The 13,733-nt window shown below is 73.3% G+C and overlaps 1 protein-coding gene across 4 annotated transcripts in view; it reads right to left on the reverse strand.

The window, feature by feature from the left end:
* Positions 1-979: 979 nt before the first annotated feature.
* The window catches only part of LTBP4 (latent transforming growth factor beta binding protein 4), a 46,057-nt gene continuing 33,303 nt past the window's right edge, over positions 980-13,733 (reverse strand). For all 4 annotated transcript variants that reach the window (XM_039510816.1, XM_039510817.1, XM_039510814.1 and 1 more), the window contains 10 exons: positions 13,451-13,576; positions 12,747-12,890; positions 11,165-11,362; positions 9,525-9,593; positions 8,856-8,984; positions 7,989-8,138; positions 6,624-6,776; positions 5,359-5,805; positions 4,636-4,776; positions 980-1,867 (listed from right to left, as the gene is read on the reverse strand). In XM_039510816.1, the coding sequence (XP_039366750.1) occupies positions 1,713-1,867; positions 4,636-4,776; positions 5,359-5,805; positions 6,624-6,776; positions 7,989-8,138; positions 8,856-8,984; positions 9,525-9,593; positions 11,165-11,362; positions 12,747-12,890; positions 13,451-13,576 (1,712 nt within the window). In that variant the 3' untranslated portion in view covers positions 980-1,712. The remainder of the gene's footprint in view (positions 1,868-4,635; positions 4,777-5,358; positions 5,806-6,623; positions 6,777-7,988; positions 8,139-8,855; positions 8,985-9,524; positions 9,594-11,164; positions 11,363-12,746; positions 12,891-13,450; positions 13,577-13,733) is intronic.

A 13,733-nucleotide genomic window follows, 5' to 3' on the forward strand; every position in this document is an offset into this window, starting at 1 on the left:
GGCTCCAGGCGGCTCTGCCCGCGCCGGCCAGGAACACGTGTGCAGGGAGCCGGGGCCAGGCCGGTAATAGCAGGGTGAGCCTGGCGGGAGGCCTGGAGGGGGGAGTGTTAACCCCGCACGCCCCGGCCTGCTGCACACTGGGGCAATCCCTGGTTGTAGGGAGTGTGGGGCTGGGAGCCAGGACTCCTGGGTGCTGTCCCGGCTCTGGGAGGGGAGTGGGGCTAGTGGTTAGAGTGGGGGCTGGGAGCCAGGACTCCTGGGTTCTCTCCCCGGCTCTGGGAGGGGAGTGGGGGCTAGTGGTTAGATGGGGGCTGGGAGCAAGAGGGCTAGTGGTTAGAGCGGGGGCGGGAGTCAGGACTCCTGGGTTCTCTCCCCAGCTCTGGGAGGAGTGGGGGCTAGTGGTTAGAGCAGGGGCTGGGAGCCAGGACTCCTGGGGTCTTTCCCTGGCTCTGGGAGGGGAGTGGAGGCTAGTGGTTAGAGCGGGGGGGGGGGGGCGGGGAGCCAGGACTCCTGGGTTCTCTCCCCGGCTCTGGGAGGGGAGTGGGGGCTAGTGGTTAGAGCAGGGGGTGGGGCTGGGCACCAGGACTCCTGGGTTCTGTCCTGGCTCTGGGAGGGGAGTGGGGGCTGGTGGGGTAGAGCAGGGGGGGCTGGGAGCCAGGACTCCTGGGTTCTTTTCCAGGCTCTGCTACTGAGGCACTGTCCTTTGGCAAATCCCTCCCCTGGGCCTCAGTTTCCCTGCTGTGAAGTGGGGATGACGCCTGTGGCCTCCAGAGGTGGGAGGCTCCATTTTCCTGGGAGCGAGGCAGTCGGTGGGGGAGGGGGGACATGCATGGGGGCTGGGTGCCAGCCCCACGGCCCCAGGAGAAGGGCGGGGGGTGGGGGGGGGAGGCCCAGGGCTGTGGCGGGGGGGAGATGACCCCGCCCCCCCCAACACGGCACAGATGCTGCGTTCCTTTTATAGAAAACCTTTATTCCTGTAACACGGGGGTGGGGGAGGCCCAGGGGCCCGTAGCTCCAGCAACCCCCCACCCCCCGGGTTGAGTGGGGCCACGGTGCTGCCTGGCCTGTTAACTCGTCACTTCCCACCAGCCGCAGGCAGATGCCCCATTCCCACGGGGACCCCCCTCCCGCACCAGTGGGCCCCGAGCCTCCCCGAGCCTCCCGCCAGGCTGGGCACCCCAGGGTGAGGCTGGTTCTCCCAGGGGAGGGGAGTGGGGTAAATTGGACGCCAGCCCCCAGGGCCCCCCCACCTCCAGTTGCCGCCTGGCTCCTGTGCCCCCCTCAGTCCCTGGGGGCCCCCATCGCCCCAGCCTGCTCTGGGGGGAGCCCCACACCCGTTACCCCACTCAGAGCCATGGGCGCTTGGCAAATCACCTCAGAGGGCTGGGGGGGTCTAGGTGAGGGGGCTGGGGGACCCACTGACTGGAGAGAAGCCTCATGTGGCCCCCCCTCCCCCAGGGTCAGCCTGCTGGAGAGGTCTCAGGGTAACAGCCTCCTAGTGCTGCCGGCTGGAGTCGCTCCCTGAGCCTGGGGGGCAGGCTGGGCTTAGCACGGACCGGGGTTCATGCCCCAGGGGGGAATCGCTTGGCCCCAACCCCTGGGGACTCACCTCCCGGGGGCCCCCTGCCCCGTTCCCGGGGTGGGCAGCCCGAGAGCCATCCAATAAATACCTCCCTGCCCCCGCCCCCCGGCACGGGCTCTCCAGCCGCGCCTCAGGCCCGGGGCCGGGCGGGGACGCAGGAGTGGGGGGGCTGGCTCAGGACGGAGCCGCGGGGGCAGAGGCAGCGGTAGGAGCCGTCCGTGTTGAGGCAGCGCCCGTTGAGGCAGAGCGCGGGGGGGCCTTCGGCCTCGGCGCACTCGTCGATATCTGTGGGGAGGAGAGGGAGAGGGTGAGGGGCACGGGGGGGTCCCCTGAGGCGTTCGCACCCGGGCCACGTTGGGGTAGGTTGGTGGGGCCGGGGGTGGGCTCTGCGGGATACTCAGGGAATCAGAGCTGGGGGGCTCACCCAGGCAGGCCATGGGCCTGTGGAGAGGGCCGGCTATGGGGCTGGGCAGGGGGCAGGGTTCACCCAGGCAGGCCATGGGGCAGTGGAGGGGGGCTGGCCGTGGGGCAGGGCTCACCCAGGCAGGCTATGGGGCAGTGGAGGGGGGCTGGCCGTGGGGCAGAGCCGGCCGTGGGGCAGGGCCAGCCATGGGGCAGGCTATGGGGCAGTGGAGGGGGGCTGGCCGTGGGGCAGGGCTCACCCAGGCAGGCCATGGGGCAGTGGAGGGGGGCTGGCCGTGGGGCAGGGCCAGCCGTGGGGCAGGCTATGGGGCAGTGGAGGGGGGCTGGCCGTGGGGCAGGGCTCACCCAGGCAGGCCCTGGGGCCGTGGAGGGGGCTGGCCGTGGGGCAGCGCCAGCCGTGGGGCAGGCTATGGGGCAGTGGCGGGGGGCTGGCCTTGGGGCAGGGCTCACCCAGGCAGCCCTTGGGGCAGTGGAGGGGGACTGGCCGTGGGGCAGGGTCAGCCGTGGGGCAGGCCTTGGGGCCGTGGTGGGGGGCGGGCACTGGGGCAGTGTCTCACCCAGGCAGGCCATGGGGCAGTGGAGGGGGACTGGCCGTGGGGCAGGGCCAGCCGTGGGGCAGGCTATGGGGCAGTGGAGGGGGGCTGGCCGTGGGGCAGGGCTCACCCAGGCAGGCCATGGGGCAGTGGAGGGGGTCTGGCCGTGGGGCAGGGCCAGCCATGGGGCAGGCTATGGGGCAGTGGACGGGGCGGGCCGTGGGGCAGGGCTCACCCAGGCAGGCCATGGGGCAGTGGAGGGGGGCTGGCCGTGGGGCAGGGCCGGCCATGGGGCAGGGCCAGCCGTGGGGCAGGCTATGGGGCAGTGGAGGGGGGGCTGGCTGTGGGGCAGGGCTCACCCAGGCAGGCCATGGGGCAGTGGAGGGGGACTGGCCGTGGGGCAGGGCCAGCCCTGGGGCAGGCTCTGGGGCAGTGGCGGGGGGCTGACTGTGGGGCAGGGCCGGCCGTGGGGCAGGGCCAGCCGGGGGGCAGGCTATGGGGCAGTGTAGGGGGGCTGGCCGTGGGGCAGGGCCAGCCGTGGGGCAGGCTATGGGGCAGTGGAGGGGGTCTGGCCATGGGGCAGGGCTCACCCAGGCAGGCCATGGGGCAGTGGAGGGGGACTGGCTGTGGGGCAGGGCCAACCGTGGGGCAGGCTATGGGGCAGTGGAGGGGGGCTGGCCGTGGGGCAGGCCATGGGGCAGTGGAGGGGGGCTGGCCGTGGGGCAGGCCATGGGGCAGAGGAGGGGGGCTGGCCATGGGGCAGGGCTCACCCAGGCGGGCCATGGGGCAGTGGAGGGGGGGCTGGCCGTGGGGCAGGGCCAGCCGTGGGGCAGGCTATGGGGCAGTGGAGGGGGGCTGGCCGTGGGGCAGGGCCAGCCGTGGGGCAGGCTCTGGGGCAGTGGAGGGGGGCTGGCCGTGGGGCAGGCCATGGGGCAGTGGAGGGGGGCTGGCCGTGGGGCAGGGCTCACCCAGGCAGACCATGGGGCAGTGGAGGGGGCTGGCCGTGGGGCAGGGCCAGCCGTGGGGCAGGCTATGGGGCAGTGGAGGGGGGCTGGCCATGGGGCAGGGCCAGCTGTGGGGCAGGCTATGGGGCAGTGGAGGGGGGCTGGCCGTGGGGCAGGGCCAGCCGTGGGGCAGGCCATGGGGCAGTGGAGGGGGGCTGGCCGTGGGGCAGGGTCTCCCCCTGGCTGGCCTTGGCGCAGTGGAGGGGGGCTGGCCGTGGGGCAGGGCCCGCCATGGGGCAGGCTATGGGGCAGTGGAGGGGGGGCTGGCCGTGGGGCAGGGCTCACCCAGGCAGGCCATGGGGCAGTGGAGGGGGGCTGGCCGTGGGGCAGGGCCAGCTGTGGGTCAGTGGAGGGGGGCTGGCCGTGGGGCAGGGCTCGCCCAGGCCGGCCGTGGGGCAGTGGCGGGGGGCTGGCCGGGGGGCAGGGCCGGCCATGGGGCATGGCCAGCCGTGGGGCAGGCTATGGGGCAGTGGAGGGGGCTCACCGTGGGGCCGGGCCCACCGCGGCAGGCCATGGGGCAGTGGAGGGGGACTGGCCGTGGGGCAGGGCTCACCCAGGCAGGCCATGGGGCAGTGGAGGGGGGCTGGCCGTGGGGCAGGCCATGGGGCAGTGGAGGGGGGCTGGCCGTGGGGCAGGCCGTGGGGCAGTGGAGGGGGGCTGGCCGGGGGGCAGGGCCAGCCGGGGGGCAGGCCATGGGGCAGTGGAGGCGGGCTGGCCGTGGGGCAGGCCATGGGGCAGTGGCGGGGGTCTGGCTGTGGGGCAGGGCCAGCCGTGGGGCAGGCTATGGGGCAGTGGAGGGGGGCTGGCCGTGGGGCAGGCCATGGGGCAGTGGAGGGGGGCTGGCCGTGGGGCAGGGCTCACCCAGGCAGGCCATGGGGCAGTGGAGGGGGGCTGGCCGTGGGGCAGGGCTCACCCAGGCAGGCCATGGGGCAGTGGAGGCGGGCTGGCCGTGGGGCAGGCCATGGGGCAGTGGAGGGGGGCTGGCCGTGGGGCAGGGCCAGCCGTGGGGCAGGCTATGGGGCAGTGGAGGGGGGCTGGCCGTGGGGCAGGCCATGGGGCAGTGGAGGGGGGCTGGCCGTGGGGCAGGGCTCACCCAGGCAGGCCATGTGGGCGGTGTCCAGCCGGAAGCCTGGGTCGCAGCGGCAGGTGAAGCCGTCGGGCACGCGGACGCAGCGCCCGTTCTCGCAGCCGTTCAGCACCCCGCACTCCTCGGCCTGCAGCCCCTCGAACCGCTCTGGGGGGCACTGGGGCATTAGGGGGGCCCCTGCTCGCCCTGCCCCTGCCCCCGCCCAGGCTGGCCCCACCCCTGCTGCAAGGGGGCCCTCTGCGGGGGGGGCTGCCTCTGCCTGAGCTGGAGCAGCCCCCCACACCTGGCGTCGGCTCCTCTCCCCAGCCCCCGCTTTCCCGGCACCCCTCCCCCCACCCTACCATGCCTGGCGCCCCCTGCATTCCCCCCGCATACCCGGGGCTCCTCCCCCCAGTGCCCCCACGCCCGGCGTCCGCTCCCGGCCCCCAGCCCCCATCTCCCCAGTGCCCCACGCCCGGTGTCCGCTCCCGGCCCCAGCCCCCATCTCCCCAGTGCCCCCACGCCCGGCGTCCGCTCCCGGCCCCCAACCTCCATCTCCCAGTGCCCCCACGCCCGGTGTCCGCTCCCGGCCCCCAGCCCCCATCTCCCCCAGTGCCCCCACGCCCGGCGTCCGCTCCCGGCCCCACAACCCCTCCATCTCCCCGAGTGCCCCCACGCCCGGCGTCTGCTCCTGGCCCCCCAACCCCTCTGTCACCTCCCATGCCCGGGGCTCCTCCCCCCGTCACTCACCGGTGTGGGTCTCGCTGGCCCGGCCTGGCTGCTCGGGGAAGGGGCTGGCGGGGTTGGGGGGGTAGTGCCAGGCGGGGCCGGGCTCAGGGTCCGGGGGGCTGCGGGGCCGGTAGGTGCGGGGGGGGTCAGGGCGCCGGTAGGGGGCGGGCGGCTCCTCCGGGCGGGCGTCCACGTAGGCCAGGTCCTCGAAGTCGCCGGCCTCGTAGGTGGGGGGGCCGTAGAGCGCGTCGCGGCGGCCGGCGTAGCCCCCCAGGGCGTAGGGGTCGTAGTCGGGGCGCAGGCCGGGCTGGGGCCCCCGTGCTGCGGAGCCGGCGAACAGCTCGGGGCCGTAGGGCAGCCCGTAGCTGGGGACGAACTCCGGGCCGTATTCGTAGGGCAGGCCCAGGCCGGGCCGGGCCGGGCCGTAGCTGGGGGGGCGCAGCACGTTGCACAGCGCCTCGAAGTCATCTGGGGGGCAGAGACCTTCGCTGGGGGGCAGGGACCCCACTGCAGGGTGCAGGACCCCCGGATGCCCTCGCAGGGCCCTGACCCCCCCACCTCACTGCAGGGCCCCCGGCCACCACCCCCAGGGCCCCCAGCCACCCCCACTGCAGGGCCCCAGCCACCCCCACTGCAGGGCCCCCACCTCACTGCAGGGCCCCGGCCGCCACCCCAGGGCCCCGACCCCACCCCACAGCAGGGCCCCGGCCGCCCCCTTGGGCCCCCACCTCACTGCAGGGCCCCTGGCCACCACCCCCAGGGCCCCCAGCCACCCCCTTGGGCCCCCACCTCACTGCAGGGCCCCGGCCGCCACCCCAGGGCCCCTGACCCCACCCCACAGCAGGGCCCCGGCCGCCCCCTTGGGCCCCCACCTCACTGCAGGGCCCCGGCCGCCACCCCAGGGCCCCCAGCCACCCCACTGCAGGGCCCCGCCACCCCAGGGCCCCACCTCACTGCAGGGCCCCGGCCGCCACCCCAGGGCCCCCACCCCACAGCAGGGCCCCGGCCGCCACCCCAGGGCCCCCAACCACCCCACTGCAGGGCCCCAGCCACCCCTTGGGCCCCCACCTCACTGCAGGGCCCCGGCCGCCACCCCAGGGCCCCCAACCACCCCCACTTCAGGGCCCCCGGCCACCACCCCCAGGGCCCCCGACCCCCCACCCCCCAGCAGGGCCCCTGGCCACCCCCTCCAGGGCCCCCTATCCCTAACCCCACTGCAGGGCCCCCAGCTGCCCCTCCAGGGCCCCTAGAGCAGGGGGGGAGGAGCTGTGGGTTGGGCCCCTCACCTGAGTCTCGGGCAGGGCATAGGGCGCAGTCCATGCCCCAGGCCTCCCCGTAGAGGCAGCAGCACTCGGTGTAGGTGACCTGCCGGTCGAGGCGCGGGCGGCTGCAGACCAGGTCCGGCCCCACCTCCTGCCAGCACACGGCCTGGTTCTCGTCTGGGGGAGACACGAGCGTGTGGTGGGTGTGAGTGACGGGGTGTGTGAGCCTGACAGTGCCGTGAGCATGTGATGAGTGTGTGCATGTGGGCGTGATGGAGCGTGAGAGCCAGACAATGGCGTGCGATGAGTGTGCAATGAGTGTGTGCACTTGGGTGTGATGGAGCGCAAGCCTGACAGTGCTGTTCCATGAGCGTGCATTGAGTGTGTGCACGTGGGTGTGATGGAGCGTGAGAGCCAGACAATGGCGTGCGATGAGTGTGCAATGAGTGTGTGCACTTGGGTGTGATGGAGCGCAAGCCTGACAGTGCTGTTCCATGAGTGTGCAATGAGTGTGTGCACGTGGGTGTGATGGAGCATGTGAGCCCACCAGTGCCATGCGATGAGCAAGTGCAGGTGGGCGTGATGGAGCGTGAGAGCCAGACAATGGCGTGCGATGAGTGTGCAATGAGTGTGTGCACTTGGGTGTGTGTGATGGAGCACGAGCCTGACAGTGCTGTGCCATGAGCGTGCAATGAGCATGTGCACGTGGGAGCAACAGAGCATGTGAGCCCAGCAGTGCCGTGTCATCAGCATGCGATGACCATGTGCACGAGGGCGTGACGGAGCGTGAGCCGGACAGTGCTGTGCGATGAGTGAGCCAAGGCCTGCACGTGCCCTTTCACTCTGTCCGTGCGAGCGCCCCCCAGAGCTGAGTGCCTGAGCCCACGGACCGCCTGGCCCTTGAGCTGTTCCCTGTTGGTGCCGGGGGGGGATGACCCACAAGTTACCTGTAATATTTTGGGGAGCGAGATGCCTGGCGCACTGGGGACGGGGACCCTGCGGGCGCTGAAGCCTTAAAGCTGGGGGCTGGGTGGAGACGCAGGGTCGGTGGCGCTGCTGTGGGGGCTGGATGGGCCTGGGTCACTGGTAGGTCCAGATGGACATGGGGACCCCTGCGGCCGGGGCAGCCACGCCTCACGGCCAGCGAGGAAGGAGATTCCCCCCCACCCCGCACGGGCAGAGCTGGGGAACAGAGGGGAGGTGTCGGGGGGATCAGAGTTGGACTCTGGGCCACAGAGCCAGGGCCAGAAACGGGCCTGGCTGGGCACCAGGTGACTGAGAAACTCACCCTGGCCCACGCTGGAGCCCCACAGCATGTGTGGGGGGCCCCTAGGATGTGGGGGGGCCCCAGACCATGTGGGGGGTGGTCCGGGCAGGGGCGTCACTCACCCATGGCCTGGCTGTCGTTGGCCACGCAGCGGCGCTGGGACCCGTCCAGCACGAGCGGGGGTGAGCAGGTGCAGTAGAAGGAGCCGATGGTGTTCATGCAGCCCCCCCCCACGCAGGGCTCTGCCTCCTCGTCACGGCACTCGTCATTATCTGGGACCGACACGGGGGGTCACCGCGGCCTCACCCCCACAGCCACTCCAGGCGGCGCATCTCAGAGCAGGGGCCAGTTTGGAGGGGTGGGGGAGGAGGCCTGGGGGACAGGGGCTGGGTTGGGGGCTGGGGCTGGGTTGAGGAGCTGGGGAGGAGGCCTGGGGGCAGGGGCTGGGTTGGGGGCTGGGGAGGAGGCCTGGGGGCAGGGGCTGGGTTGGGGAGCTGGGGAGGAGGCCTGGGGGCAGGGGCTGGGTTGGGGATGGGAGCTGGGGAGGAGGCCTGTGGGGCGGGAGCTGGGTTGGGGAGCTGGGGAGGAGGCCTGGGGGCAGGGGCTGGGTTGGGGGCAGGAGCTGGGTTGAGGAGCTGGGAGAGGAGGCCTGGGGGCAGGGGCTGGGTTGGGGGACGGGAGCTGGCGGAGGAGGCCTGCGGGGCAGGGGCTGGGTTGGAGGGTGGGAGCTGGGTTGAGGAGCTGGGGAGGAGGCCTGGGGGCAGGAGCTGGGTTGAGGAGCTGGGGAGGCCTGCGGGGCAGGGGCTGGGTTGGGGAGCTGGGGAGGAGGCCTGGGGGGCAGGGGCTGGGTTGGAGGGTGGGAGCTGGGTTGAGGAGCTGGGGAGGAGGCCTGGGGGGCAGGAGCTGGGTTGAGGAGCTGGGGAGGCCTGCGGGGCAGGGGCTGGGGGGGGGGGCTGGGGGAGGAGGCCTGGGGGGCCGGGGGGGCTCACCGATGCACTTCAGGTGGTGCGTCTCGTAGTAGTAGCCGTTGGGGCAGTAGCAGGCGTAGCCGGGGGCCTTGTTGACGCAGACGCCCCCCCGGCACAGCTGGGTGCTGAAGAGCGCGCACTCGTCCATGTCTGGCGGGGGAGACACACGGCCTGACCATGGGGGGACTGTCTGGCGGCCCCTGCCTGCCTCAGTTTCCTTCTGCACTTGGCCTCGCTACTTGGGGGAGGAGGGGGCAGCGCAGAGACGGGGCGTCTGCCACGGGGGGTGGGATGGACGGGCCAGGGGAGGGTCCAGAAAGACACCGCGAGCCCCCCGACCTGACCCCGAGAGCGGCAGGAGGAGCCGGGGAGCCCTCGGACCTGGGCTGGACAGAGGAGAAATGGGTCCCCTGGCAACTTGGCCGGGACGGGGGCTGGCCTGGGGCGCCCCATCTGCCCCCAGTGGGTGGAGGGAGACGGACGCTGGCCTCACCGGGCAGAGCTCCGGGGGTGAAGCAGCGGGGGGAGGCATGTGGGCGAGTGGGGCCCCTGGGAGGCCCGGCACCCTGGGGTTCCTCCGAGGGGCTGTTTAATGGCTAGGGCGTGGCGCCGAGCGGGTGGAGTCAGGAGCACCCAGAGGCCTGGCTCCTGCCAGCTGTTACCCACCCCTGCCCCCTGCACAGCACCCACCTGTGAGTGCGCTGAGGGGTCCTGCCGTGGTGTAGCCGTTCCCACGGGGGCACAGGGCCTGGTACTCCACTGGAGCCGGAGAGCGCATGAGAGCCGGGAACCTCCCCCCGCGTCCCACGGCGCCCCCCCGCACTCACAGGGAGGGCCCACTCCCCTCCCAGAGCCAGGAGAGAACCCAGGAGTCCTGGCACTCAGCGCCCCTCCCCGCCCTGACCCCACTCCCCTCCCAGAGCCAGGAGAGAACCCAGGAGTCCTGGCACTCAGCGCCCCCCCCGACCCCTCTCCCCTCCCAGAGCCAGGAGAGAACCCAGGAGTCCTGGCACTCAGCCCCTCCCGACCAGACCCCACTCCCCTCCCAGACCCAGGAGAGAACCCAGGAGTCCTGGCACTCAGCCCCTCCCGACCAGACCCCACTCCCCTCCCAGAGCCAGGAGAGAACCCCTGCCCATGAGCCGGGGCGGGGGCTGTCCAGCGGGACGCAGTGAACGGGGCCAGGGTGGGTCCTGTTTGGGATGCTGGGCTGGGGCTCAGGGCCGGGCACAGGAGCTGGCTGGCTTAGGAGCCACAGAGGGGCAGCTCCAGCTGCCAGGGCAGGTCCTGGCAAGCACCCAGCTCCTGAACCTGCGGGCACCGGCTGGACAAAACGTGAGGGCTGCAGCGGGCGCTGGGATTAGAGGGAGTTTTTGACAGGGAGGGGGGCTGGCAGGGCAGGGGGCTGTCACTTGTGGGCTCGCAGCAAGGCTGGATGTGAGCCCTACCTCAACCCCCAGAGCGGAGGGGGGGCTGGACCAGGCCCCCCATACCTGTGCCCAAGTCGGGGCCGGGCCCCCCTGTACTGTGCCTGGGTGGGGGCAGGGCTGGGCCGGGCCCCCCTACCTGTGCCCGGGGCGGGGCAGGGCTGGGCCGGGTCCCCCTACCTGTGCCCAGGGCAGGGCCCCCCTGTACTGTGCCCGGGTGGGGGCAGGGCTGAGCCAGGCCCCCCTACCTGTGCCCGGGGCGGGGCCGGGCTGGGCCGGGCCCCCCTACCTGTGCCCGGGTCGGTGCAGGGCTGAGCCGGGCCCCCCTACCTGTGCCCGGGCTGGGCCGGGCCCCCCTACCTGTGCCCGGGCGGGCAGGGCTGGGCCCCTACCTGTGCCCGGGCGGGGCAGGGCTGGGCCCCCTACCGGGGCCGGGGGCGGGGCTGGGCTGGGCCCCCTACCTGTGCCCGGGGCGGGGCCGGGCTGGGCCGGGCCCCCCTACCTGTGCCCGGGGCGGGGCAGGGCTGGGCCGGGCCCCCCTACCTGGGCCCGGGGCGGGGCAGGGCTGAGCCGGGCCCCCCTACCTGTGCCCGGGGCGGGGCAGGGCTGGGCCCCCTACCTGTGCCCGGGCGGGCAGGGCTGGGCCCCTACCTGTGCCCGGGCGGGGCAGGGCTGGGCCGGGCCCCTACCTGTGCCCGGGCGGGGCAGGGCTGGGCCGGGCCCCTACCTGTGCCCGGGCGGGGCAGGGCTGGGCCCCTACCTGTGCCCGGGCGGGCAGGGCTGGGCCCCTACCTGTGCCCGGGCGGGCAGGGCTGGGCCCCTACCTGTGCCCGGGCGGGCAGGGCTGGGCCGGGCCCCCCTACCTGTGCCCGGGGCGGGGCAGGGCTGGGCCGGGCCCCCTACCTGTGCCCGGGGCGGGGCAGGGCTGGGCCGGGCAGGCCGGGCCCCAGGCATGGCCCAGGCTGCAGCAGCACTCCTGGCGGGTGGCGTTCCTGGCCAGCACCTTCTCGCAGGCCTGGTAGTAGCACTCCTGGCGGCTGGGATCCCGCACGGGCGCTCCAGGCTCGGGCTGGGGGACGGGCAGGCGGCCGGGGGGCTGGGCTGCAAAGCAAGGGGGGGCGGGAAGCCCCAGTGAGATGGGCAGGCCAGGAGCTCGGCCTGGGGAGATGCCGCCCAGGAGCCCCCTGTGGCCATTACGCCCCTGGTCCTTCCTGGTAATATCGGGATACGAGTGGGCGAATTCTGACGTATTTGACACAAGCTGGGTCCTGGGAGGGGTCGTGGGAAGGTCCCGACTCGCGGACTCGATTGGCCTGGTGGGGTGCAGGTGTCCCTGGGGTAGCTGAGGGTGGGAACATCGTCTGAGCTCCTGTTACCCCGTGTTTACACCCGGGGACGCCCCCCAGGCGGATGCACAGTCCACGGCCATTGGGGGAACAATAGAGGCAGCTAATCTCTCGTCTTCCTGCGGATGCTACACACAGCCTGAGTCCTGGCCGCTCTGACGTTATGGGGTCATGTGACCAAGTCACCTGGTACCGGACTCCATCTTGTTTTTCCAGGGAAAGGCCTGGGACCCGAGATAAGGGATTCCTGCCATTAGGGCAGGGGAGCGACACCCCCAGGGTTCCTCGCTGGCCTAGAGCCTCCTGGAAAGACGGACGGACCGCGGGGGAAGGGCTGAGTCCAGGCTGGGGGATTTCTGGCCTGCGAGAGCAATTCCCGGGCTCTGCAAGTCGCAGGCCAGAGCAGCTGCCCCCCAGGAGTCTCTGCAGCCTGCGGAAGGCGCCGCTGGGGGGGGACTCGCTCCTCAGATCCAGTCTCTGGAGTCTATTGAGCTCAGAGTCGGGGGGGGGGAGTATTTGCTGGTCGGTTTGTTCTCCCGTAACGTCCCTCGGCTTGTCTGAGATCAGGGCGCGGCACCCAGTACCGGGGCGAAGCGGCTGCACCGGGGGGGGGGCATCAGCTCCCGCTGTGCAGGTCCTGCTGCCGACCCCCACAGACCACACACCCCTGCCCCCACCTCCAAATGCCCCCTCCTGCACCCTCCCGAGCAGCCCTCCCCAGTGCCCAGTCCCCTCCCGCCCCTCCTCGGCACCTCCCCTCTCCCCAGTGCCCAGTCCCCCTCCTCCTCACCCCCTCCTCGGCACCTCCCCTCCCCCAGTGCCCAGTCCCCTCCTGCACCCTCCCGCCCCCTCCTCGGCACCTCCCCTCCCCCAGTGCCCCCTCCCCTCCCTCCCGCCCCTCCTCGGCACCTCCCCTCCCCAGTGCCCGGTCCCCTCCTCCTCGCCCCTCCTCCTCGGCACCTCCTCCTCCCAGTGCCCAGTCCCCCTCCCCGCCCCTCCTCGGCACCTCCTCTCCCCAGTGCCCAGTCCCCCTCCTTGCACCCTCCCGCCCCTCCTCGGCACCTCCCCTCCCCCAGTGCCCAGTCCCCCTCCCGCACCCCTCCTCGGCAGCCCCCTCCCCAGCGTTGCCCCCCACTCACAGAGGCTGGGCAGGCGGGTGCAGCGTCCCGTCATGGGGTCGAACTCCTGGGCACTGCTGGGGCAGATGCAGAGGAAGGAGCCTTCCACGTTCTCGCAGAGCTCGGCTCCGCACACGCCCTGCAGCGTCTCGCACTCGTTCACATCTGGGGGGGGCAGCTGGTGAGTGGGGCGGGCGAGCCACCGTCCAGCTCCCCCCTCCGCCCTGTCCCCGGCAGGCCCCCCGGCCCCCAGCGTGCCCCCCCGGCAGCTCCCCAGACCCGGGCCTGTCCCCGCCCCCAGCTTGCCCCCAGCTTGCCTCCCAGACCCTGGCCTGTCCCCGCCCCAGCTTGCCCCCGGCAGCTCCCAGACCCTGGCCTGTCCCCGCCCCAGCTTGCCCCCAGCTTGCCCCCAGACCCTGGCCTGTCCCGCCCCAGCTTGCCCCCGGCAGCTCCCAGACCTTGGCCTGCCCCCGCCCCAGCTTCCCCCGGCAGCTCCCAGACCCTGGCCTGCCCCGCCCCAGCTTGCCCCCAGCAGCCCCCAGACCCTGGCCTGCCCCGCCCCAGCTTCCCCGGCAGCTCCCAGACCCTGGCCTGCCCCCACCCCCAGCTTGCCCCCAGCAGCCCCCAGACCCAGGCCTGCCCCCGCCCCCAGCTTCCCCCCCGGCAGCTCCCCCGCCCCTGGCCTGCCCCCCTGGCAGCTCCCCGCCCCTGGCAGCCCCCCAGACCCTGGCAGTGGCGCCCATCGCGGGTGGTCTCATAGCCCTGGTCGCAGAGGCAGTGGAAGGAGCCGGGCAGGTTGTGGCACATGGCATGGTCCCCGCACAGCGTCCCGTTCGCACACTCGTCCACATCTGAAACAGCCAACAGCCGGTCACCACGGCACCTGCAGCCCCCCCCACGGTTCCCACGGTGCCCGCAGGCCCCCCCACAACTCCCACGGCACCTGTAGTCCCCCCCACGGTTCCCACGGCGCCCGCAGGCCCCCCCACAACTCCCACGGCGCCCGCA

This window comes from Mauremys reevesii, linkage group 22 (assembly GCF_016161935.1).
Source record: "Mauremys reevesii isolate NIE-2019 linkage group 22, ASM1616193v1, whole genome shotgun sequence".
NCBI lineage: Eukaryota > Metazoa > Chordata > Testudines > Geoemydidae > Mauremys > Mauremys reevesii.